This window comes from Labrus bergylta, chromosome 18, assembly GCF_963930695.1.
Source record: "Labrus bergylta chromosome 18, fLabBer1.1, whole genome shotgun sequence".
NCBI lineage: Eukaryota > Metazoa > Chordata > Actinopteri > Labriformes > Labridae > Labrus > Labrus bergylta.
Genome location: NC_089212.1, coordinates 19996974 through 20020974, shown reverse-complemented (window position 1 = coordinate 20020974; position 24001 = coordinate 19996974). Strand labels below are relative to the sequence as shown.

The following is a 24001-nucleotide window of genomic DNA, read 5'->3' as shown; positions in this document are numbered from 1 at the left end:
CCTCATGTATTAATGAGGACAGTTTTATACTTTCAATCCAAGACATTTATCTTAAATATTTATTTTTATTGACTTTATTGTATTTTAAGATTAAGATAATCAATCCTACATTAAATTGTCACCACCAAATACAGCATGAAAGCTATACTTTCTATCATTAATAGGCTTATGACTAATAGAATACCTTTTTTTCTGCACGGTGAGGACAAAGATAAAGATAAAGATAAACTTTACTGATTTCCCATGGGGGAATTTTTTGTGTTACAACAGCTCTAGAAAACAGGAAGCAGGAATATAATTATTAAAAACAACAAGAAGTTAAAAATCAAACATATTTACATCTGTTAAACAAGGTGTAAAAAAAATAATAGAATAATACAAGGTATTTACACTTCCACTTGTGACATGTACTTACAGAGAAAATAAGCATATTTGGATCAACAAATTTTCTAAATACTTGAATTGAATAATATACAATAGTATTTAGACTTTTACTTAACTTCCTGAACCACAGTTTAACTGTTTTTACTAAGTATTTCGCTTATTATCAGCAAGGGGGAGCAGTTTCGCATTTCGCGTTTCCCTGTAGGTAGGTATGACCCTCGGTTGTTGCCGTATGAAAACAAAAAAAAAACGTCATTTTGGAGCGAAAGTTTTCGAAACGCTTGACAGCCAGGATGGGATACGACTCTTGGAGGAGTGTGCTAATTAAAACAGCGAGAATTGTCATTCATTTTGTGTGTTGAAGAAGTTATTCCCATATCGACACAAAGGAGCTGCAGTAAAAAATAAAATAAAATAAAAAAAATGGAAGGACTTGAAATGTCTGCGATGATACCAGCTCTGCAGGAGCTAGCGAGGTGAGTAACATGCTAAGTTTTTAGCAGCAAGCATGACTCAGAATAAATGCTTAACTTTCTCTCTGCATGCACAAACCACTTGGTGAGATATTTGAATATATATGTGTTCATAAATAACATTAAACTGTGTTGGTTTTTGCAGTGCCGGCGCTGCAGAGTACGAGCAGGCGGTGCAGAAACCTCGACAGATCCTGTGTCAGTTCATCGACAGGATACTGACTGATGTAGATGTCGGTAAGTCAGCCACACATTTCACAAGGTGGACACAAAGACTCAAACTCCATGTGTTAAAGTTTGCGGCTGCTGTCACATCCATGTGGGGTTTGTTTTCATGGTCACATCAGATAAATGAAAACATGATTTTGTCTTAATATTGTTTTGATCCATTCCTCCTCTTATCTATGCAGTGTTCAGTGTATACACATATATTTATATTCTGTGTGAAAAGGTTGACTTTATTGCTTTAATTATACCAATAAAAAATATGATATTGTCATTATTACAGCTGTTCATTGTTCCTAAATTAAGTGAAAGTCTGTATTCTTATTTTTTGGGGATACATTTGAATATTAGATTATGTTGATTATTATTGTTTACATTTATATGAGTTATTTCCATTCGTTTATTTTTTTTTGCTACTTGGGGGCGTATGGGTGGAGACTGTCGTACATTGGGTGTGTGTCTATATAGCCAGGTAGCCAGGTGAGACTCAGGTAGGCACCTAATGGGTGAATGTTTTTTTTTTTTTTAGCCAGGACGCAATGGCAGGATGACAGGGCAAAAGAGACAGCAGCGTTTTTTTTGTTGTTGTTTGTTGCCTGCTTGATGTCTCTGGGTAAAATAAACCACCCTAAAACCTTCAAGCATCACCTGGACACTTATTAATATATCCTGCGTAAAGATTCGCCCTCTAGGTGCCTCAGTGGCTTTATTATGAGTTTGTGTTAAGTTTATAATTTGTTTGGAATTTTTGTTATTTATAGACTATAGATATCGCCACTACAGTCATGTCAAATAATTATGCTCTAAAAATAATACATCACTTTTAGGCTTGAGAAGTTGTAAAGGGCTTTTGAAAATCTTCTTTTTTTGTGTGTTTCTCCAGTTGCTCTAGGGCTGAATAAGAAGTCCAGCTCAGAGCCAGCTTGTGTGATGCTTCTGGATTTTGTGCAGCATATTATCAAATCCTCCTCTCTGATGTTTGCCAATCCCTCCTGCCAGCCTGCCGAGTACCCGGACACTACTCAGAGCTGTACTGGTATGAGATGCTTTTTAAAAGCTGCATCATCAAAAGTGTCTTTTTTAGATTGAAAAAGTGTTTTAGTATTTTGCGCTTTTCCGATGTCCTCTTATTCCTCTCTTTATTCAGACTTCGGTAAGTGGGTGGCGGTGCGTTTGCTCCGTGTGGCAGCAGCTCCAGACTGTGACGTCATCCACGGGCGGGTCTCTGCTGTGTTGGGCTCTTTACTTCACACTCTGCGAGCCAGGGTGCCGTTCATCTCAAGCAGCCTCGCTCAGGAGTTCATTCATTTAGCGCAGGACCTCAGCGACATCCTGTACAATCACATCGCGACACTGTCGGTCGCAGGAAACACTTCACATGTTCACACGCAAAACCGGTGGCCTGTTACGCTCGGATGCTTCAGCGTACCCCCCGGCCGCGGCCCCTCGTACCTCACCCCCTCTCCTCTTAGTCTCTCCTCACCCGCCGCTCTTGAGTCGCTAACTGCAGTAACAATCAACGTCTTAACTGACTCCCTGAGAGGAGTCGTCTCCCGCCGCGATCTGAGCGCTGCATGGGAGACGGCCTGCTCCTTCTTGGCAAACGGCAACGCCAGGCTGAGGAAGCTCTCCATGGTGATGCTGAGGCGACTGGTGGAGCTGGGCGGCTTTCCTGAAATCCAGGGCCACGAGTTCTTTGCAGCTTACCTTCATTTGCTGGAAACACACTCCGTCACACACACGGCAAACACAAACTCAGATGAGACAGCCGCTTATGATGGAGAGCTGCTGCTCCTGACTCGCCGTGTGTTTCAGTCTTCTCACTCACACTTTGAGCCCATCCATCTCTCACAGATGTTTGAGTGTGTTTGCACTCTTGGAGGGTCAGGTGTCAAGTTGGGGACAGAGGTAACGGAATCCCTCTGTTTTCTGTTCAGCTTCATGCTATCGGTTGCGGTAGTTTATGAAAGTGCTGCGTCGTTAAGAAGGCAGAAGGTCACAGATGTCTGCAGGACGCTGGCAAACACCGTGGGAACAGAAAATCAAGCAGAAGTATGCTCCTGTTCTGTATCTTCTCAATTAAGATGTTAAAGTTTTTCTTTATCTTCATCCCCTTCATGCTGTCTGTTGTGCGTTTGTTTCCTAGTGTGCAAAGGGGTTTCTCCAAGCAGCGCTAAAGGCTGAGACTGCTTTGGTGATGCAGAAGTCAGAAGATGGAGAGACTGCTGCCAAGAAATCCTGCAAGTCTACAACCAAAAAACAAAGAACAAAAGCAGAGTGAGTTCATTTTAAAGATCTGTATAAATGATGGACGTAGTCTCAGTGATGTCATCCGTTGATATCTGAAGAGGCATTACGAAGGCCCCGGCATTTTGATGGTGGTCGACATATTGGAAATGCTATCTTAACCAGACTTTCAATCAGTCAGGAAACAGGAAAAGAGGTGGAGATGAGGCAGGTCTTTAGCCTCCTGGCGATTCAAACAGGACTCATGCGCTGAAGCTGCACAGTAGCATTGTTCTGGATACCCACACAACTCTCTGTATGGAGGTAGTGCACATTTAAATATGATAAGCAAATGAGCAGAATTGGAACAACTTCAAGGTGCTATTGAGCATATGTAATAACAGGTAAGTAAACATTGAAGAGTCCATATAAAATCAAAGCTTTCCCTATGAAAAGTGAAATGCTTTTATTCCAAGAGCAATTTATTCATCAGTCTGTTTGGGCGCCCCCCCCCCCCCCCCCTTGCCCTAACTGAAAGGTGACCAGGGAACAAAACAGTCTGTGGAGCAGGACTGGGATAGCAGTCTGCCACTGAACACGTTCCTCTGCCTGGTGATTGGCTGTGCAGAGGGTGGTGGGTGTTTTCCAGGATTGAATGCAGTAAACAGATTTCCGGTTATTTGAATTCATGTGTCTTTGTGTCTTAAGGGAGGTGGACATGCGTGTTGGCAGTGAAGTTTGGGCCGTGGTGCACAGTCGGCTGGAGGAGCTGCTGACCATGTTGATCTCTGTCGGACCTGAAGCCACACAGACTCTCTCTGCTCTGGAGGGTCTGGGCCTCATCTTACACCTGGTCGCCTGCTGCTCCTCTCCCACCAGGTAATACTCAAGACTCACACATGCTGCCATGCCACCTTAGCTCTCTTTCCATAAACTATCTTACTTACCAATAAGAACCACTGATATGAATTATCTCTGTTGCTTACTTTTGCTTTGCTTATATTTGTTGCATTCTCTTACTGTCTTGGTTTTTATTTTTTACAGTCCTTCTCCTCTCCTCTGGGTGCCCACTGAGACTTTGGGCAGGGTGCTGAAGAGCTGTCAGTCAGTTTTAGAAGGAGGCCCTCAACCCAACTCAAATCAGAACTACTTTAAGTCTGCTGTCCAAACTACTGTTGGGGTTCTGGACTCTATCCTCTACCTGACAAGTGAGCACAAAAACACACAATGTAGGGCTGCACAGTATTTGGAAAGAATAGACATTGGGATATTTTCTCCCTGCGATGAAAATTTCGATTTGAATAAATACAGTGCTTTCTAAAAGATAAATGCAGTGTGTTGAAACCTGAAAGAGCGAGACAGGACTGAGAGACAAGCAAACATGCAAACAGGCAGGCAGAATGGGAGCAAGCAGGGAGGGGTCATCATATCACAAGCCCTATTTTGTGACCGTATATTTTACCACAGCGTTGATGAGGTGTCGATGATAACGCGAATATCCTCAGTTAGAATCCCCCTTGCATATTTGAGCACCTGCCATTTGGGGCAACAGCTTTGTTTACTTGTTTACGTCTTACAGGCAGAAGGGAACACACAGACTCTGAACGCACATGGTTTAGTCCTGTCTCTGTTTGCTGCACTAATGTGATATCAGTCCAACTTTTATTGATTATTATACATCAGAGACGAGAAGCTGGAGAGTTCTGATTTTGCATCAGATATGTATGTTTCAGGTTACTCAAGTACTGGGATGTGACTATTGTGCATGTGCTCATCTGATTTGCTATAAATTGTTCAGCCCTAATACCATGTATATGCTTTTCCTACAGTTATTTGATTTTCATAGTATTTTTTTAATGACTGCTAATTGTGTTTTTCAGCTGTAAGCTATTGTCATAGGTTTTACATAATTTTCCACTACTTGCTGTCCGAAAAGAAGATTGACTTTGACGCATATAATAGAACATCCTCAACATATATATAACAACCACCCGTTCCCATCACGTTGTGTGTCTGTGTTTGTGAATGTGCAGTGAGCAGCCAAAGTGAGGACGGGCTCCAGCGGCGAGTTTGTGCTCTTCTGTCTCTTCCCTGGGTGTGTGAGAACAAGTCTGTCTCAGCCTATAGGAGCTCCGGTTTCCCGTCCTGGCTGCCTGCTTTAGCCGATAGACTCGGCTTTTGTTACTGTGAGTACTGCTCCCCTAAAGCTACCATCTTTTTTGTAAAAGTCTGGACCTAAATATTTTGAATGCACACTCAATGTTGTTGTAAATAATCTCCATTGTGTAAACTCTGGTTTGATGTTAGATTTCATGTGTGTGTGTTTTTCTTTTCAGCACCTGAGCTCCAAGCAAACTGTGCGTCGCTGCTGGCTCTTCTGCGGCGTGGTGTGTGTGAGACTTGGCGAGTGTGTGTGTTTTCCAAGCTGTTGCAGAGTCCAGAGGAGGTGGTGAGAGCGGCGGCAGTCAGGGCCTTTCCCTTCCTTCTTCACCACCTGGGAAACACCCACCACAACCTCATCAGCACTACTTTGCTGTAAGCACATATATATGTATCTATAAACAGTGTGCAGCTGTGTTAATGTTCTCCTTTATTGCTCTATTTTTTTTAAATAATATTTGGTTTACATATAATCACTTGCAGTTCCAGGCTGGAGGACAGTTCAGAGCCGGTGATGAAGGAGTTAGCCAGGACCATCGGTCAGCTGAGCTGTATCCAATCAGATCTCTCCCAGCTCAGTGTTTCCCACACCGACGCCGCTCATCTTACTGAAATCCTCTGCAACCGACTCACCCTGGCAACAGAGCATGCTGGGAACACTTGTCCAACCCTCAGGGCGAGTGTTGTGAGAGCCTTTCTTCCACTGCTGAGACAACAAGCTCCCAGTAGTGTCAAACAAGGTACTTGATGTGACGTTTACCTCAATAATGAGCTTTTAACAAAATGCTTAAAGACACAGCATTTTATATATTTAATATTATCTATATATTGTATTGTTTATTTTTTTACCTTTTTTTTTTCATCTTTCAGCCTTCCTTGAAGCTCTGCCTCATCTCTGCCAGCATGTGAATCTGGTTGGTGGAGACACCGACTCCGGAGCAGTTCTCTGCGCTCTGATTGGTCTAATGGAGGACTCAGATCCAGTAGTACGAATTCGCTTCAGTCAATCAGTGCGTTTTCTTCTAACAGAGACCGTTAGAAACTCTGAACAGAGCACTCTAAATGAGGTGAGCAATTCTAGTAGTAAGACTTAAAGAAATACCCTCGAAGTTGTCATTTTTATTTTTATTATTATTGTGTTATATGCTTGTTCAACCACAACAGCGAAATGAAATCCAGTATTAATTTAGCTTTTTATTGAGCCAAACATGCGTATTAACTTTTAATTTTTTGTAATCCAAGCTCCTAGTTGCTCGTCTTAAAGAAGCATTCAACAACGCTAAACTCAGCAGAGACGACGACCTGCGCAACACGCTCATCCTCACCACCGGAGAAATCGGCAGGTACAGAAAACCTATGTTTGTGTGTTTGTTTTATTATGTAAAGAATTACATGGCCTACACAGAAAACACAAAAGCATGTGTGGGAGTGTGGTTGAAACCCGTAAATTACTTTTAGTTAAACCACACCGAGAAGATAATCACTGTTGTTTGTCACCTGCCTGTCCAACAATCAGCAGACCAACTCCGCACCCGTGGGTAAAAATCAACTCAAGGTTCACCCTCGTTTTGGAACGAGCTTTATTCGTCTCACTATGATTATATTTTATCTTCTTTGCCGCTAAGTCCACCTCTGTCATATTTGCCGGTTTGAATTGTGTCCAATTACTGAAATTTATCCACTTCTAAACTCACCTGTGCGCTGTCATTGGCTGGAGGACAGGGTCTCTGCAGACACAATCACCAACACATGGAGGGAGGCCCATAGATGATGATTCAGTAGCATGACTTTTGTATAAGTCTGTATTTTTTTAGAATAAAGCTACTGACTCTATCTTTAATAGAGATTTAGCTTTTAGCTAAAGCCACATGTTAGTACAAAACAGAGGAAAGTAGTGATTACCTGATGGACTGTTCCTAAAAAATACCCAAACAGTTTCAGCATCTTGGATCTCAAAATGACATCTCTTGGAGACTTATACAGTTGTTTAGTAAACTTCTACAGCATGTCATTTATTTATTTATTTTTTTAGTGTAATCTGTTTTCTTTCTTCTTGTCATGACTTTTTTTTTCCTGTCTCTGATTTTGTTATAGTTGTTAAAGAGATTTCAACTTTGAAAACATTTATATTGAAACATTGGTTTGGTTGGATACATATCTCTATCCGTCCTCTTCCGTCAGAGCGTCTCAGGGCACTTTGGTGTCGTTCTCTCTGCTGCGGCTGCTTCACTGTCTGCTGTCCAAGTCGTCCCAGGTGTCTGTAGCTGCGTACACTCAGATCAGAGCCCTGGCCACTGCCAAAGGTCTGAAACTGCAGACCCTCTTCAGCCAGTACAAGAACCCTATTTGCCAGGTATACCATCTTTATAGCTCAGTGAGTGAATAAGATACAGCTGCACACTTCTTCTGTGTTTTTTAAAATCTGAGCAGAAGATTGTAAATATCATGGACGATCGTCACATTGAGATAAATTAGTTGTTAATTGACAAACTTATTTTCATCACTTATTTCTTCCTCGTGTTTAGTTCCTGGTGGAGTCACTACATTCACGTCATGCGTCGGCCCTGCGGAGCACACCAGATCAGGGCAGCGAGTCGGCCAATCAGAGAGAGCTGGCTCTGGACATCCTGGCTCAGATCGCACACGCTTTTGATTTCCCGGACCTCCACCGCTTCCTCACTGTACGTCAAACACAAAATTACATACAAGCAATGGGTGCGTGTTGTATGCATAGTGGTAATTCGGTTGAATGGATCTATTGAGATTGTATGATGTGTTTGTAAATATGTGATATTGTTTAATAAATACTTGTATATGCAGAGGACTCTCCAAGTTCTTCTGCCCTACCTGGCTGCCAAAGCCAGCTCCACTGGCTCCGCCCTCATCCGTACCCTGGCCAATGAGCTGAAAGCAAACCGGAGAGAGATCCTGATCAACAACTTCAAATACATCTTCAGCCACCTGGTTTGTTCCTGCACAAAGGAGGAGCTAGAGAGGGCTTTCCACTACCTAGAGGTAGAAATCACATTATTACAACCCGTAGTCATGTGGAATTTTAAAGATTTTTCTGTTTGCCATATTTACCCAATATCTTCAGTAACATTAAATGAAACTGAATGAAATGATTGGCCTAAAGTTAAGAGTTTTAATCAAATATGGCAGATTTAGCTATAAAGCAAGGCTTTGTCTGGCAAAGGGGGATGAATTACAACGACATCCTTTTAAAGTTTAACTCCCAAAGGAAATCATTTGTATTTATTTATTTTTTTCGCTTATATTTTCCAAGAGCGAGACAGAGATTGAACTGGGCTCTCTGCTCAGGCAGGACTTCCAGGGTCTTCACAACGAGCTGCTGCTGCGCCTGGGAGAACACTACCAACAGGTCGACACAAACACAGTGTTCATTTCATGAACCAAAAACATGATCACAAATGTTTAACAACGACTCTCTTACCATGACAAACACCACATGATGAGCATCTTTGATGATGGATCTTTTAGACGTACTCTGACAGCACGCTGTCGCAAAGTGTGTGCATGAGCTGAGCGTTATAAAGAGGGGTAAATAATTGTTTAATATTTTAAGCTCTTCTGAAAAAAATTAATCTAAAAAAAGACTTCTTGTCAACGAAAACTGGACTAAAACTATAAAATGTAAAATAACTAAAATAATGAATTTTCTTCTTTGACATAAAATCTCTTTAGTACATATTTCTTCACGGCTTGCATGAAAACACATCAGTTTTTATTTCATTATGTGTTTGTTCACAGTGTTTTGTATTTCTATGAAGGTGTTTAACGGTTTGGCAATCCTGGCGTCCTTTGCTTCCAACGACGACCCGTACCAAGGTCCAAGAGACATCACCACTCCAGAACGCATGGTGTGTGTCAAAGTTAAAGAGGATGTTACTGACTGGAATTTTTAGTGAATTATTAAATGTTGTATTTTATGTTGAACTGTAAAATTAACAATAAGCACAACAAGGCTTTTAAATACCACAATGTATTGATTCCATATGTTTGTTAATCGTACGACAGCTGAAAGAAGAATGTCAATTTTTAATCATGGGGAAAATCTGATTTTAAGAGAAGAGAAGTCATTTGTATTCATATTTCAGCTTAACACAAATTATAAATACATCATGAATGATAAATCCATTCACATTGACTTTAAAAAATGTTTTTTTTACAAGAATCCACATTTTTCTTGTCATGTCGTCTTTTCATCTTTCTCTTACAGGCCGACTACCTCCAGCCGAAGCTTCTGGGAATTCTTGCCTTCTTCAACATGCAGCTGCTCAGCTCCAGCGCAGGAGAGAAGGACCGCAAGAAGCTGGTGAGTGATCCACAGCTAAGACAGAATGATTATTACCTGTTCTTTGAGAATGTATTCTTTCTGTGAGAGAGAGTCTGTTTGAAGTGTAGCGTTGAGTGATTTTCCTCGATGCGTTTGGAAACATTTCACACTCTGCGGTTCTGCTAAGTTTATTAAAGTGTCTGCCTGTTGTTTTCTGTGCAGGCTTTGACAAGTGTGATGGCTCTAATGAGGCTGATGGGCCCCAAACACATCAGCTCTGTGAGAGTTAAGATGATGACGACACTCCGTACGGGTCTCCGATACAGAGAGGACTTCCCTCTGCTCTGCTGCCAGTCAGTACACACACACTAACACAACAAGGTCACAGGGAGACTACATGGCATTTACAAACATTGAGCATGTTGCCTCTGTAGTGGTCGAATTAACAGGTGTACAAACCTTTTTTTAACGGTTGTTAGAAAAAGCCCAGTGGCTGGCAGATGTTAATTTTGGCAGATGTTAATTTCTTGACTTATTTGATCAAACTTATGTTGTTTGCCCACGATCTGTTTCTAATTCTGTGCTTTAAAGGTCACATATTATAGAAAATACCCTTTAGTCTGTCTACAAACCCCCCAATTATGACGAAAGTCCATCCTCTTCATCTTTTGCCTTCTTCACTTTTCAGAAAATGTGTGCTCTAATAGGCTGTTTGGATATTTTCCCTTTGTGACATCACAAAGGGCAGTTACCCCTCCCCAGGTGGGTGACACTCCCACAGTTAGTTGTTTGTTCTGCCCTCTGAGTCTGTCTTCTCACCGTAAACAATCAGGCATGGAGTGAGAAAGCCAGAGCCACATGTCCTTCCAGAGAGGGGGCGTGGTCAGACACAGCTCATTTACATTTAAAGCTACAGACACAGAAACAGCCTGTTCTGAGCAGGGCTGAAATAGAGAGGTTTATAGACCTGATCAAATACAGGATCAGAGTGGATTTAGAATAAGAAACTTCACAGACATGTTTTGTGAAGCTCTGAGACTCATTTAAACGTGCAGAAAATGAGTAGAATATGTGACCTTTGACTGTTTCTTCTTGCTGTTTCAGGACTTGGGAGTGTTTTGTGAGGAGCGTGGAGCCGGCACACTTGGGCCCTCTGCTGAGTCATGTTATTGTTGCACTGCTTCCACTTATCCCACTTCAACCCAAAGAAACTGCTGCTATTATCCGCTTCTTGATACTGGACAACAGGTGAGACCAACACATTTAAAAAACAGCAACTTGGACCTCTGCAGAAGGTTGTACTTCAGGATCTATCAACTGCAAAACTAAAATAATATTTTCCTTTGTTTATTATCAGTTTTTATGTGAAAGTGTATTAATTTACGTCAGTGGAACCCTTTTTGCATGTCATACCCTTTCCTCTTCCTATGTTTCCTGTGTATTTCTACAAACAAAATGTCCAATCGAGAGTGTTGAATTTCCCTTCAGGGAAGAGGTCAAAGACTACCTCCATGAGATCTACTTCCTGCCTGACCACCCTGAGCTGAAGGACATCCACACTGTGCTGCAGAACTACAAGAAGGTCAGTATGGAGGACAACAGAATGACCATGATGAGGAAGTAAACGGTGGATCCAGTTAATAACATGGTGACAGTTAACTGGTGATGTATTTAATATGCTGTTTAAGATAAGAAAATAAATAATTAATGGTAAAATGATACGTCTTACAGTTGGCAGCCAGCAGCAGTGACCTGGCTGCAGCTCTGCAGCTCTCCATGAGAGCAGGTCAACATGAAAACGTGGATGTCAGGATTCATGCACTGACGAGCCTTAGAGACATGATGCACAACAAGCAGGTACACACACACACACACACACACACACACACACACACACACACACACACACACACACACACACACACACACACACACACACACACACACACACACACACACACACACACACACACACACACACACACACACACACACACACACACACACACACACAAATTGTCAGTCTATGTCCTCTATTAGGAGCAGGCTTGCTTTCCGCCTTGTGTGCAAGTTTAGATCCAATTTCCTGAAGAGAATCAATAAAGGAAACTTGTTCTCTGCTCTTTTTCCAATGTCAACATGATTATTGATTTCTTCAGCTTCAGTATTTAACATGCTGTTTAGAAATGTCACGGGTTGTAAGATTACTGATATGGCTACTGAATTGACATTTTTATAATTGGATGTTGCTTATAATCCAAATGTTCCAAACAGAAATCAGCTATTTTTGATTTGTGTTGTGCACTGCAGGAGTGGCTGCTGCGACAGGTTTGTGCGAGTGAGGCGGTGGAGCCGGTCATCTCCAACCTGGTGTCCGTCCTGCTGAAGGGCTGCCAGGACTCGTCCCCCGAGGCCAGGCTGCTCTGCGGGGAGTGTCTCGGGGAGCTGGGTGCTGTGGACCCCGGACGTCTGGACCTGTCACACACTCACACCCATGGGGACCGAAACACCTTGGTGGTAAGACTGAAAAGACAAAACCTGTGCATTAACAATAAAAACAAAAAAAGAAGCTTTCTATTATAGACGTGTATATAGTATTCTAGTGGTGCAACAGACCACATTGGATCCTTTGTATTTACAGTACTGTACAAAATATTACTGTACTGGTGCACAACTATGTCAGAGAAAGTAATTTAGTGAATACTCAAAGCTAAATGTTCCTCTGAACAGAGTGGAGTTGATGATCCAAACTTCGCCTACGACCTGCTGACCGAACTGATCAGAACGTTTCTGGCTTACGCTGATGACGTCAGAGCACAGGACTCTGCTGCTTACGCAATTCAGGTGCACATACTTACTTAAGTCACACTTGCAAAGGCAATATCTTTGTAAGTCCAACATCTGAAATTGGTGTCTTTTTGCCTCTCTTTTTTGGTTTACACTTACGTTATCTACACTGCAGGAGCTGCTGTCCATCTTTGAGTGTCGCGAGGGTCGAACAGACTCATCAGGGCGGCGTCTGTGGAGGAGATTCCCAGAGCAGATTCAGGAAATACTAGAACCACACCTCAACAGCAGGTATCACACGCACAGACTTCTAACACAGGAGGTCAAACCACTGAAGTGGAATTTATTACGCTGTTTGGGCTAAGCTGTGTTCTCTTTTTACCTCCTTTATTTACTCTCTTTCCTTCATTATTGACCTCCTATACATCATTCGTCACTTTTACGCCCTCCTTTCTCATTCTACCTCTCCCCTTCTCTCTCTCTCTGCAGGTATAAGAGCAGTCAGAAAGAGGTAAACTGGTCCAAACTGAAGAAGCCAGTGTACTTAAGCAAGAGAGGCAGCAAATTCTCTGATTGGTCAGCCACCTGGGCTGGATACCTCATCAGCAAGGTAAGCTTTTTTATTTTTTTTTACTGCAGAAGAGCCACACATGGAGACATTATTGGATCATCTGTGTATTTCTTTTAGTCTGTGTGATTTTTTTAAACTTGTGTGTGTGAGATGTTGTTAGAGTTAAGATAACACCTGTTCATTTTTTTTTTCATTTTTTATTTACCTTTTTCATTGTGAACAAAGTGACTTTCAAAAATACACATAAATAGAAACATGATGACAATGGGGCGTCAAAAACTCTGTTAAAATATTTTCTGTGAGTCTTATACGATATGTTGCGATACGTTAACACTATTTTGCCCCCTTGGAGAAATTTGTTTTGGACTCTAGTGCTGCTCACATTGAGCTGCCTCTACAGTGGAATTAATAAATAAAAACAGATGACACAAACAACAATGCACATGTAGAAGGTGAGCACAAACAAACAACACATTACATTATCTATACTGTACAAGATCTGCGTAAAATATGCAACATAAATTACAGAAAAGGAAAAGATCACTATTACGCTATTGCACAACTCATACAGCCTCCAGAAACATTCACAAATTTGGATGGAGGTAGGTACTGATGAAAACACTGGACAATATGCCAATTCCTATCGCATGCACAATACTTACAGTGAGACAGTATGATGATGAAGACGTGCTCCAAAATGACAAAGTGTTGTTGTTGGATGACCCTGATGAAGGCCACAAGCCGAAACACATCGATCTAAAGTTTGTCTTCATTCAGCAAGTGTCGCTGGAGCTTTTTGACCCCTCACGTGTTTGTTGTCAACATTGTGTATGAAAGAAGTCTTATTGTGCTTCAGGTGAGACATGAGCTGGCCAGCAGAGTGTTCAGCTGCTGTAGTTTCATCATCAAACACGACTACAAGGTGACCATCTACCTGCTGCCTCACATTCTGCTCTACATGCTGCTGGGCTGCACGCCTGCAGAGCAACAGGAGGTGAACAAACATCTGAATCAGTGCGGCTTCCACAAGATTTTTTGTTTGTTTTAGTTACATTGTGAATCATAACCCCCTCCCTCTCCTACCCAGGTAACAGAGGAGATGCTGGCTGTGCTGACAGAGGGGGACCAGGAGGGGGCGCATTGTCAGGGAACAGCCTCCAGCCTGTCACAGCTCAGCATTCAGACTGTGTTCAGCATGTTGTCTCACCTCACACAGTGGAGCCGCCACATCCTCTACTCCAAACCCAAACATGGTTAGTGACATGTTTTCAATGTCAATCTAACAAAAACATCATTTTCGTCAAATCTTTCACATTATTCCAAGAGATGTGAGACTTTTAAAATAACCTTAGCAATGTTTTACAGTTGTCATTCATCAACTTGCATGATAAACTCAGATTTGATATTGAAAAGTAGAGATGTGTTTTGCAGAGAGCGGGGATTACCAGCGTGTGGTGGCTTTCTTGAAGGGTATCCCACAGGACGCTCTGGCCAAGGCCTCTCTGCGATCCAAAGCGTACACCCGTGCTCTCATGCACTTCGAAGCACACATATTAGAAAACAAAGAAAACATCCAGGACCATCTTACATTCCTGCAGGTCAGAGAAAAGTCTTCTGTCTTCACCAAGTGTAGTGACAGCCAATTAAATGATGAATAGAGAAATAACACTGATCAGAGGTTTTGACAGTAGAAAACAGTTTTATTTGGATGTTTATCATAGAAAAAAAAAACATTTTTACAACTCGTGTAAAGTAAGAGAAGAACCAGATAGATGTCTAAAGCAATTACACATGTCACAAATATGCACTCAAGACCTATAAAACAGGTATTTGTAGAACATAAAATGATACCTCTCTTACATAGTAATGCTTTAAGAGAGAAAATAATAATGTATGATGTGAATTCTGGCCTATTGGCAGCTCTCTCAGCTGTTTAGTTCTGATGTTACAGACGTTGTACGCTGCGATGCACGAACCTGATGGGGTGAGGGGGGTGAACGCGCTGAGAAGAGAGGAGCCGTCGCTAAGGGAACAGATACTGGAGCATGAGAGCATCGGCCTTCTCCGAGACGCGACCGCCTGCTACGACCGGGCCATACAGCTGGAGTCAGACCAGGTACACACAAATTAACACACACAAAAAAAACACACACCAGGCTTCTAAAAATGTTCTGAAATATATTTCTGTAATGCCTTCCATAAATACATCTGTAACCTGCAGACTTTACTTTGTGTAGATTAATATGCAGCAGTACACAAAGTTGTTTGTCGCTGACAGCTGACTACACTAGAATGCAAAAAAAAAATGTGACATCTTTCTCAGAGGCATAAATCTTTATCAGACGATAGACGATGGAGTTCAAAGATTGCACATGGAGGGAAAAGTTCTTGCAAAGTTCCAAATGTGCTTTCTTTATCCTTACCACAGTTGAATGCATTTTAGTTCTCCGCTCATTAACACTGCGAGTATATATATGTTTTCCGGTATTAACGACTTTCTTGTTCCCTCTGTCCACAGATTGGTCACTATCATGGGGTCATGACGTCCATGCTGGGCCTGGGACAGCTGTCAACAGTCATCACTCAGGTCAATGGAGTCCTGGCCAACAAGTGAGACACACATTATAACCCTGCTCATTCTCACTGAAGCTGCTTTTAAAATTCATCTACACCCACTTAAACTGTTATTCACAATGTTCATGTTATCTTGTGCCTTGACCTCTGATTGCTTCTTTAAGTAACTGACTATTGTGTTCTATACTTAGTATGTAAGTCAGTTTAAAAGTGAAGTGACTTTCTTTATCTATATTCTTAAACATTAAGGCTCCAGTGGAAGTCCGAGCTGAACACGTACAGAGTGGAGGCCGCCTGGAAGCTCGGGCAATGGGACCTGCTGGATGATTATTTGTCTTCAGGTAATATTTTTAGTAAGGCTGTCCAACGATTACATTTTTAATCGCTAAATTTCGATCGCATGTTTGAAATTCCATTGTTCCGCATCTAAAATCTAAAATAGTGAGGCTTTTATTTTGAACGTTTGTACTGTCTTAAGCTGAGAGTACTTTACTTGGTGTTAGAATTCAACCCAGCTTTTATTTTGAAATAAAGTGAGGACCTTGAGGTAGATCGAAGGTTCACGACATTAACTTAACCACGCGAAAGGAACTCACTGAAGAGGCTTATCCATGGTGCGCCCAAGGGGACAAAAAAAGCAAGCAATTAATCCCAATATTAAAAAAAAGTAATGCATTAATTTCAGACCTTAATTATATCATTATGAACTAGTTAATGCTAACAGCACTTATTTTTAGGTAGCATCTTATGTCTTAAAGTCACTGTGAGGGACATTCATATTGTGTTTATGTTGGACACCCCCTCTAGATCATGTATAGAGGTTCTAGTCCTCATGTAGCGGCCGTGGGTTCGAATACCACTTCAGTCCTTTGCCCCACTCTCTCTCCTCCAAACATTTCCTGTCTCTCTTCAGCCACTCTATCAAATAAAGGCAACAAGGCCACACACACAAAACACAGGAGCTTTAATAAAGGATAAACTTAGGTGTTTCACTATCATGTCTCCAGACAGTCAGTCCAGTACCTGGGGTGTGCGGCTCGGCCAGCTGCTGCTCTCAGCGAAGAAACAGGATGCTGAAACTTTCTACGAGAAGCTGAAGGTAGTGAGGAAGGAACAGATCGTCCCTCTCTCTGCAGCCAGTTATGAGTGTGGAACCTACCAGAGAGGATATGAGTACATCGTCAGGTGTGTGTGTTATGGCATTTATCTCATTTTTTCAGGTTGTTGTGTTAGAAATATTTTGTAAATCCAACATATGTGTTTTTTGTTCTGGTTAGGCTTCATATGCTGAGCGAGTTGGAGCACACATTCACTGAGCTGCAGAAACAGAGAGAATGCTCCGCCCCCAGCCTCAGTCAGCTGCCTCCTCATTGGTCAGATCGACTAGAGATGACCCAGAATTCCTTCAGGGCCAAGGAGCCCATCCTTGCCCTCCGACGTGCCCTGTTCAGCCTGGGAACACAGTAAGGATGGAGCAACATCTGCAGACAAACATGAACACTTTATCATATCTCTGATTCTCCAGATGTTCTCGCAAACTATTGTAAAAGCTTCTGACTACGATCCAAAGCTGAAAGAAATCACTGTGAATTATTCTGTCTTAATGAATAATTCAGACAGAATAACAAACCTCTCCTTGTGTTTGCTCTGCAGGCCTTTGAGCACCGAGCTGGTAGGCGAGTGCTGGCTGCAAAGTGCTCGTATGGCCAGAAAGGCGGGACACCATCAGACTGCCTTTAATGCACTGCTGAACGCGGAGAACACACACCTGGCTGAGCTGGTCACCGAGAAGGCCAAGTGGCTTTGGTCTAAGGTATAACCAAGCTGTTAATCTTTGTAGAAACATTCAATTCAAACTGGTTTAGTTATCCCACCAGGAGCAGCTGGTTTAGAGCAGTTTATACATTGAAAAACATTAAAAACTCAACGCAGTACACACTATAATAAAATATCAGTAAAGGGAGTAAGATCCAAAGTTCATACTGATATGAAATGCACTGATAAATAATCCATATGAAACAATAAAAAGTGTCCACACATACTATTTAATTTAACTCCTTCCGTTTTGTTCGGCTATCAGGGTGATGTGCACCAGGCCCTGATCGTCCTGCAGAAGGGCGTGGCCCAGTGTTTCCCCGATGATCAGCCGCTGACAGACCCTCGCAGTCTGCAGACCAAAGGCAAGGCCATGCTGCTGGTGGGGCGCTTCATGGAGGAGACGGCCAACTTTGAGTCCAACGCCATCATGAAGGCGTACAAGGTGAGAAGCAATGGAGCGCTGTGCAGGAAGTCAATAAAAGGCTGTGATTAAACACTGACATTGACCTCGCAGTATAAGATAAACACATAGATAGCTCCGTTTTTAAGATTCACTTTCCATTTGTGGGGGAAAAAAACTGAACTGATACTGAGATAACTCTTCAGGGATAACTTGGTGATTGATTGATTCTTCAGAGGGGAATAAGAAATGTCAAAAGTCCCAACATAGTAGGAAAAGAATGTCTGTTACTGCGCTGTCCTAAGTGTGTGTCATGTGTTGTAGGATGTGACCAACCTCCTCCCTGAGTGGGAAGATGGAAACTTCTACCTGGCCAAGTACTACGACAAAGTGATGCCGATGGTGACTGATAACAAGCTGGAGAAACAGGGGAACCTCATCCGATACATCGTCATGTACTTTGGAAAGTAAGTCGTTGTTCTTACTGTAGATTCTTGTGCTTCAGTCTGAGATCAATGCTGAGATAAATCTGTCAACACTTACTTTACTCCACTGTAGACTCAGTTTGATTCATTTATCTACTCTCTCATTTTGGCTGTTTTCCCTCCAGAGCTTTGCAGTTCGGAAACCAGTACATCTATCAAGCCATGCCTCGCATGCTGTCTCTCTGGCTGGATTTTGGAGCCAAAGTGTGTGAGTGTGAGAAAGGTGGGTGAAGTGCCTCTAAGGGTGCACTCACACTAGGCAAAGTTGTCCCACATGGCTTAAGAACGATTGTCCCCCCCCTCCCCATTCCCCCAGCTGGCCTGCACTCACACTTCTCCAAGACTAGCTAGAAAATAAAATGTAAAAAACAGAGAACAAGACAGAAACTTTACTGACTTTGTGGCTTATTTTGAGTCATTTTAGTCAGATACAGCCATAATCCACGTTGTGTACCCGTGCCTGTGCTCCTTTATAAATTGTACCGTGCCGAAGCACACCACTTCCAAGCATGCCAGGGCCACAGATAGGAGGACTCACAAAAGTCTAACAAACTGGACTTTAGGGGTGAAGCTTGCTTAGGCACGGTACGGCTTGCCTAGTGCGAGTGTGCCCTAAGTGTGAGATACAGTTACACAGAGCAGTGACACACTCTGAGTGTTATTTCCTATTCATTAACTCTTTGTAAGCTGCAGACAAATTGTTAACACATCCGTAAACCATCTCCAAAACAGCTGGACGAGCAGACAGGCAGATGCGACAGGAGCTGGGGAGAATCAACGCGCAGGTGAGCGAGAACTGTGATAACTTGGCACCGTACCAGTTCCTCACCGCCTTCTCCCAGCTCATCTCCAGAGTGTGTCACTCCAGTGACGAGGTCTTCAACGTCCTCATGACCATCGTGGCCAAAGTCTTCCTAGCGTATCCCCAACAGGCCATGTGGCTAATGACAGCTGTCTCCAAGGTAGGTGTGTGTGTTCGTGTATGTGTGTGTGTATCTCTCAACAGGAAAACAATAAGTGCCTTTTCTATTTAAGGCATGTGAAAAATGAATGAAGCATGTTTTCTATAAATAGCGACAAACAAATAAGTGTTAATTATGTCAGGTTGTGTGTGTGTGTGTTTAAACTGTTTTCATTCATCATTTTCTTTCATATAAAACCTCAGTTCCTATACATAGGAAATACAGAAACTCAGAACTCAACTTTTTCTAAAATATATGACCATTACAACATATGCACTCGTGACTTTGTTTATTTTTATTTCAGTCTTCCTACCCCATGCGTATGAATCGCTGTAATCAGATCCTAAAGAAAGCCATCAGTCTCAAACAGTCTCTGGAGAAATTCATCGGAGATGCAAACAGACTGACTGACAAGCTGCTGGAGCTCTGCAACAAGCCGGTACACACACACACACACACACACACACACACACACACACACACACACACACACACACACACACACACACACACACACACACACACACACACTCAAGTTTTTTGTGATCTTACATGTTTAGGCAGTAAACATTTATATAACACATTTTTGAGGTCATATATCATCATTATGAAATCTTCAATCACATCATTAGTAGGCAAAACAATGTCATCAGTCATCATGAGTATATTTGTGTATTTCTGCACATTGTCATAATCCCCCACTAACCCCAGTACCCCCGGCCCCACCCCATGCAAGATCTCTATCTGTGAAGACAAATTCAGGAAAATATGCTACACTTGGTTCAATATTTTTCAATTCAATTTATTTTGTATAGCGTCAACTCATAACAAGTGTTATCTCGAGACAAGCAGGTAAAATACCTTACTCTTTGTCTGTTAACATTACAAAAGAGCAGGTAAAAAGACCTTACTCATTGTTATGTTACAAAGATCCAGCCTATCCATCATGAGCACTTTAGCAAAGCAGCAAAAGTTACAGTGGTAACAAGTCACTCTCCCCTGACCACATTTTTACACCTTTTTATGAAGTCTTTTTAAACGATTGTTTTTGGATTCTTAATCTGTAAAAGATCCATGTTTTATTTCAAGATGACAAATCTGTAATAATTGTTCTCATAGATCACTGTACAACATTTAGGATGCATGTGTCCAATTCAGTTGACTGTTAAGCCAAACAAAAATCTAGTTGTTCTCATGATACAAAAGACCAGTATCCTTCCCAAGTCAATCTGGACCGGCTCATTCTATCTGTAGACATGATTAGATTAGATCAAATCAATACTTATTGATCCTTCCACAGGAGCAGGATCGCTTACAGCAGCTAGTAGAAGAGGGACACATGAAAAGAAAATATATAAAGATAGATTCATTTCTGTGTGAATGTGTCTCTCAGGTGGATGGTAACTGCAGCGCCCTCAGCATGAGCGTTCACTTCAAGCTGCTGAAACGTCTGGTGGAGGAGCCGACCTTCAGCCAGATCCTGATCCCGCTGCAGTCGGTCCTCATTCCTACACTGCCCTCTACTGGCGGGGCAAACACACAGCACGACGCCTTTCCTGGACACTGGGCATACCTGGATGGCTTTGAAGACAGTGTAAGAGAACGCAAAGAGGGCGTTATAGCTTCTTCTTTTTTTTTTTCTCCTGGAAGGAAGGTGGTTTGTTTTTACAAACCAAGAATACAATGACACTGTCATACAGTTTCATCATAAAATCCAAATGTGTGCTCATAAAAATCATCTTGGCCTGCCTATGATACCTTCCGTGTGTCTTTATGTGTCTCTTTATAGGTGGAGATCTTGGCTTCCTTACAGAAGCCTAAGAAGATAAGTCTGAAGGGGTCAGATGGGCGGAGCTACACCATGATGTGTAAACCCAAAGATGACCTGAGAAAGGACTGCAGACTCATGGAGTTCAACTGCCTGATTAACAAGGTGTGTGTGTGTGTGTGTGAGATAACATGTCATTAATTCATCAGTTAACTAAAGGTGATCACAATTTGTCTGATTATAACAAAAAAAAATAGCCAAGAAATAAATATTGCAAGATGTCAAAACAAATATTAATAATAGAAAATCATTATTATTGAATGTTTATTTTATTTTTCTAAGTCTGAGATGTCCATACTTCACAATAACAGGAAAAAGGAGACAAAGTTGGCTTGTAACCTCTCTCTTTATGTATATATAGCATCATCAGCAATAAGCCCAGCTTTTCCTGGGTTGCATGATTTTATGTTTGGTTTCATCTTTACTAATGATGACAAAGACGATGTATTATTTACTTCTTTTACACAGTTTGAACATAAAGTTGTCATTTTCAAATCACCAAAGAAGGGGTGCTGGATAGAGGCCGTGGGTTCATCTCACACCTCAGCCCTTAGCTGCATGTCATCCCCCCTCTCTCTCCTCCCAACATTTCCTGTCTCTCTTCAGCTGTCCTGTCTAATAAAAGGCATAAATGGCCCAAAAATATAACTTCAAAAAAGAATGTTTTTTAGACTATTTCAAAATAGTTGCTGAAATTAAGTTTTTATTGTGTGTGTAGTGCCTACGTAAAGATGCTGAGTCGAGACGGAGGGAGCTGCATATCCGCACCTACGCTGTGATTCCTCTCAATGAGGAGTGCGGCATCATAGAGTGGGTCAATAACACCGCCGGACTTCGACACATTCTCACCAAGCTGTACAAGGAGAGAGGTATCTTCACACATAGAGAGCCTAGGAATAAAAGTAGAGAGATAAAACTGCTAACAAACTTGTCTTAAGTTATTTGATTTTGTCAAATGTGTGTGTTTCTTTTAGGTATTTACATAACAGGTAAAGAGCTCAGGAAGCTTATTTTACCAAAGACGGCTCCCTTTGAGGAGAAGTTAAGAATTCACAGGGAGGTGCTGTGTGCTCGACACATCCCTGTGTTCCACGAGTGGTTCCTCCGCACCTTCTCCGACCCAACATCATGGTACAACTACATACAACTCCATTCGATTACACCTCTGAGAGACGCTTTCACATGAAATCTAATTTTGTTGTGTGACATTTTTTTTTGCAATTAAGAAGAAAAGTTTCAATTCAACACGTTTTGGATGGTTTATAGGTCTGAAAGGGTTAAAACAGTTCAGGTTTAATTTACATTTGGGATCAGGTTGAATAGATAATAAGTAAAACTCCTTATTGGTCATGTGTGTACAGGTATAGCAGTCGCTCTGCATACTGTCGCTCCACTGCTGTGATGTCCATGGTGGGCTACATCCTGGGTCTTGGGGATCGCCACGGAGAAAACATCCTCTTTGATTCTTTCACTGGGGAGTGTGTTCACGTTGACTTCAACTGCCTCTTCAACAAGGTTTGTGTTTGTGTCTAATTATCTGAAACTATTTTTTGATTGGGATTAATCCGTACTACTGTTTATTTTAATCATCACCTTTCTTAATTTTTTCTCTTTTTGCATCTCTCCACTAGGGGGAGACGTTTGACGTGCCAGAGGTGGTTCCTTTCCGTCTGACCCAAAACATGGTCCACGCTATGGGACCCATGGGCACTGAGGGTCTCTTCAGACAGGCCTGTGAGGTCACTCTGAGACTAATGAGAGACCAGAGGGAACCACTCACTAGGTACACACATATTAACTTAACTACTCAAATATTTCTTAAATGTTTGTTGCATTTGATCCTTCGCATTTGAACCCAGTGGATTTCAATACCCTTCACACTTGTGTATGTTTTTAATGACAATACTTGATGAAAAACTTGTAAATTGTATATTTTTCTGTCACAAACCTACACCCTATATCTTTTCTTTTTTTTTTAAATCTAGATTTAAATAATCTGTTTTAATGTTCTCTCTAAGCGTTCTTAAAACCTTCCTTCATGACCCGCTGGTGGAGTGGAGCAAACAAGCCAAAGGGCTATCCAAAACTCAGGCCAACGAGACAGGAGAGATAGTCAACGAAAAGGTGTGTGCATTTCTTGGACCTGTCATTGGAAGTATTTTTACATGCTTGTAGAGATGGTGCATTTTTAATACATCAGCTTTTTGGTATACATTTTGTAATACTTAATGTCTGTCTCCTCTCCTTCACTGCCAGGCTAAAACCCACGTGTGTGACATCGAACAGCGTCTGCAAGGAGTCATCAAGAGCAGGAATAAAGTGCTCGGTCTACCGCTATCTATAGAGGGACACGTCCATTACCTCATACAGGAAGCCACAGACGACAAACTCCTCTGTCTGATGTATCTAGGTTGGGGGCCCTACCTGTAAAACCAGCAACTCAGTTGAACAAAGTTTGCCTTTAATTTATTTCAGATCCTGTCCTGCCAAATTAATACATTCTCAATAAAACCTCAGTTGTCCTGATGTGGACCCTTGTATCAAATGCAAATAAATATGTGTACATAAAGAAGTAATCGCAACACAAAAAGGTAGCCCGTACCAATGAATGGGAAGGGGAAAAAGGTCCTTAAAATCCTGTTTTCTTTTTTTGTTCTACAGTAGCACTTATTCCTTTGTTTACAGTTTCTCATTCTGTGGAAACAAACTATATTTGTTACATTTCTCTACATTCTCTCGTAATAAAGGATGTTTTGCAGATTTGCTTTTGTAGGTAAATGTGTCTGGCAGAATCAGTGGGTCTTCTAATCT

The 24001-nt window shown here is 41.8% G+C and overlaps 1 protein-coding gene across 1 annotated transcript; it reads left to right on the top strand.

Moving 5' to 3' along the window:
- Positions 1 to 665: 665 nt before the first annotated feature.
- On the top strand, positions 666 to 23950 carry atr (ATR serine/threonine kinase). Its single transcript, XM_020638682.3, has 48 exons — positions 666 to 860; positions 1003 to 1094; positions 1966 to 2118; positions 2230 to 3134; positions 3229 to 3359; positions 4017 to 4187; positions 4353 to 4516; positions 5342 to 5494; positions 5645 to 5843; positions 5952 to 6208; positions 6339 to 6535; positions 6711 to 6811; positions 7650 to 7821; positions 7994 to 8149; positions 8289 to 8483; positions 8755 to 8850; positions 9260 to 9349; positions 9709 to 9804; positions 9988 to 10118; positions 10870 to 11013; positions 11254 to 11347; positions 11497 to 11622; positions 12076 to 12282; positions 12496 to 12609; positions 12728 to 12843; positions 13042 to 13162; positions 13980 to 14117; positions 14211 to 14376; positions 14555 to 14721; positions 15075 to 15239; positions 15642 to 15733; positions 15947 to 16038; positions 16705 to 16882; positions 16975 to 17160; positions 17351 to 17510; positions 17778 to 17957; positions 18240 to 18382; positions 18526 to 18623; positions 19133 to 19362; positions 19667 to 19801; positions 20756 to 20956; positions 21152 to 21295; positions 21909 to 22059; positions 22165 to 22321; positions 22552 to 22705; positions 22822 to 22973; positions 23209 to 23314; positions 23447 to 23950. Exons 1-48 carry the CDS (start codon positions 808 to 810, stop codon positions 23618 to 23620), a joined length of 7803 nt encoding a protein of 2600 aa, XP_020494338.2. The 5' UTR covers positions 666 to 807; the 3' UTR covers positions 23621 to 23950.
- The last annotated feature ends 51 nt before the right edge of the window (positions 23951 to 24001 follow it).

Bases quoted from the DNA above. Each gene is read 5' to 3' on its own strand.
- atr (XM_020638682.3), top strand. From the start codon at position 808: ATGGAAGGACTTGAAATGTCTGCGATGATACCAGCTCTGCAGGAGCTA. The intron at 861-1,002 runs GTGAGTAACATG...TGGTTTTTGCAG, and splicing joins GCTCTGCAGGAGCTAGCGAG to TGCCGGCGCTGCAGAGTACG. The intron at 6,209-6,338 runs GTACTTGATGTG...TTCATCTTTCAG, and splicing joins TCCCAGTAGTGTCAAACAAG to CCTTCCTTGAAGCTCTGCCT.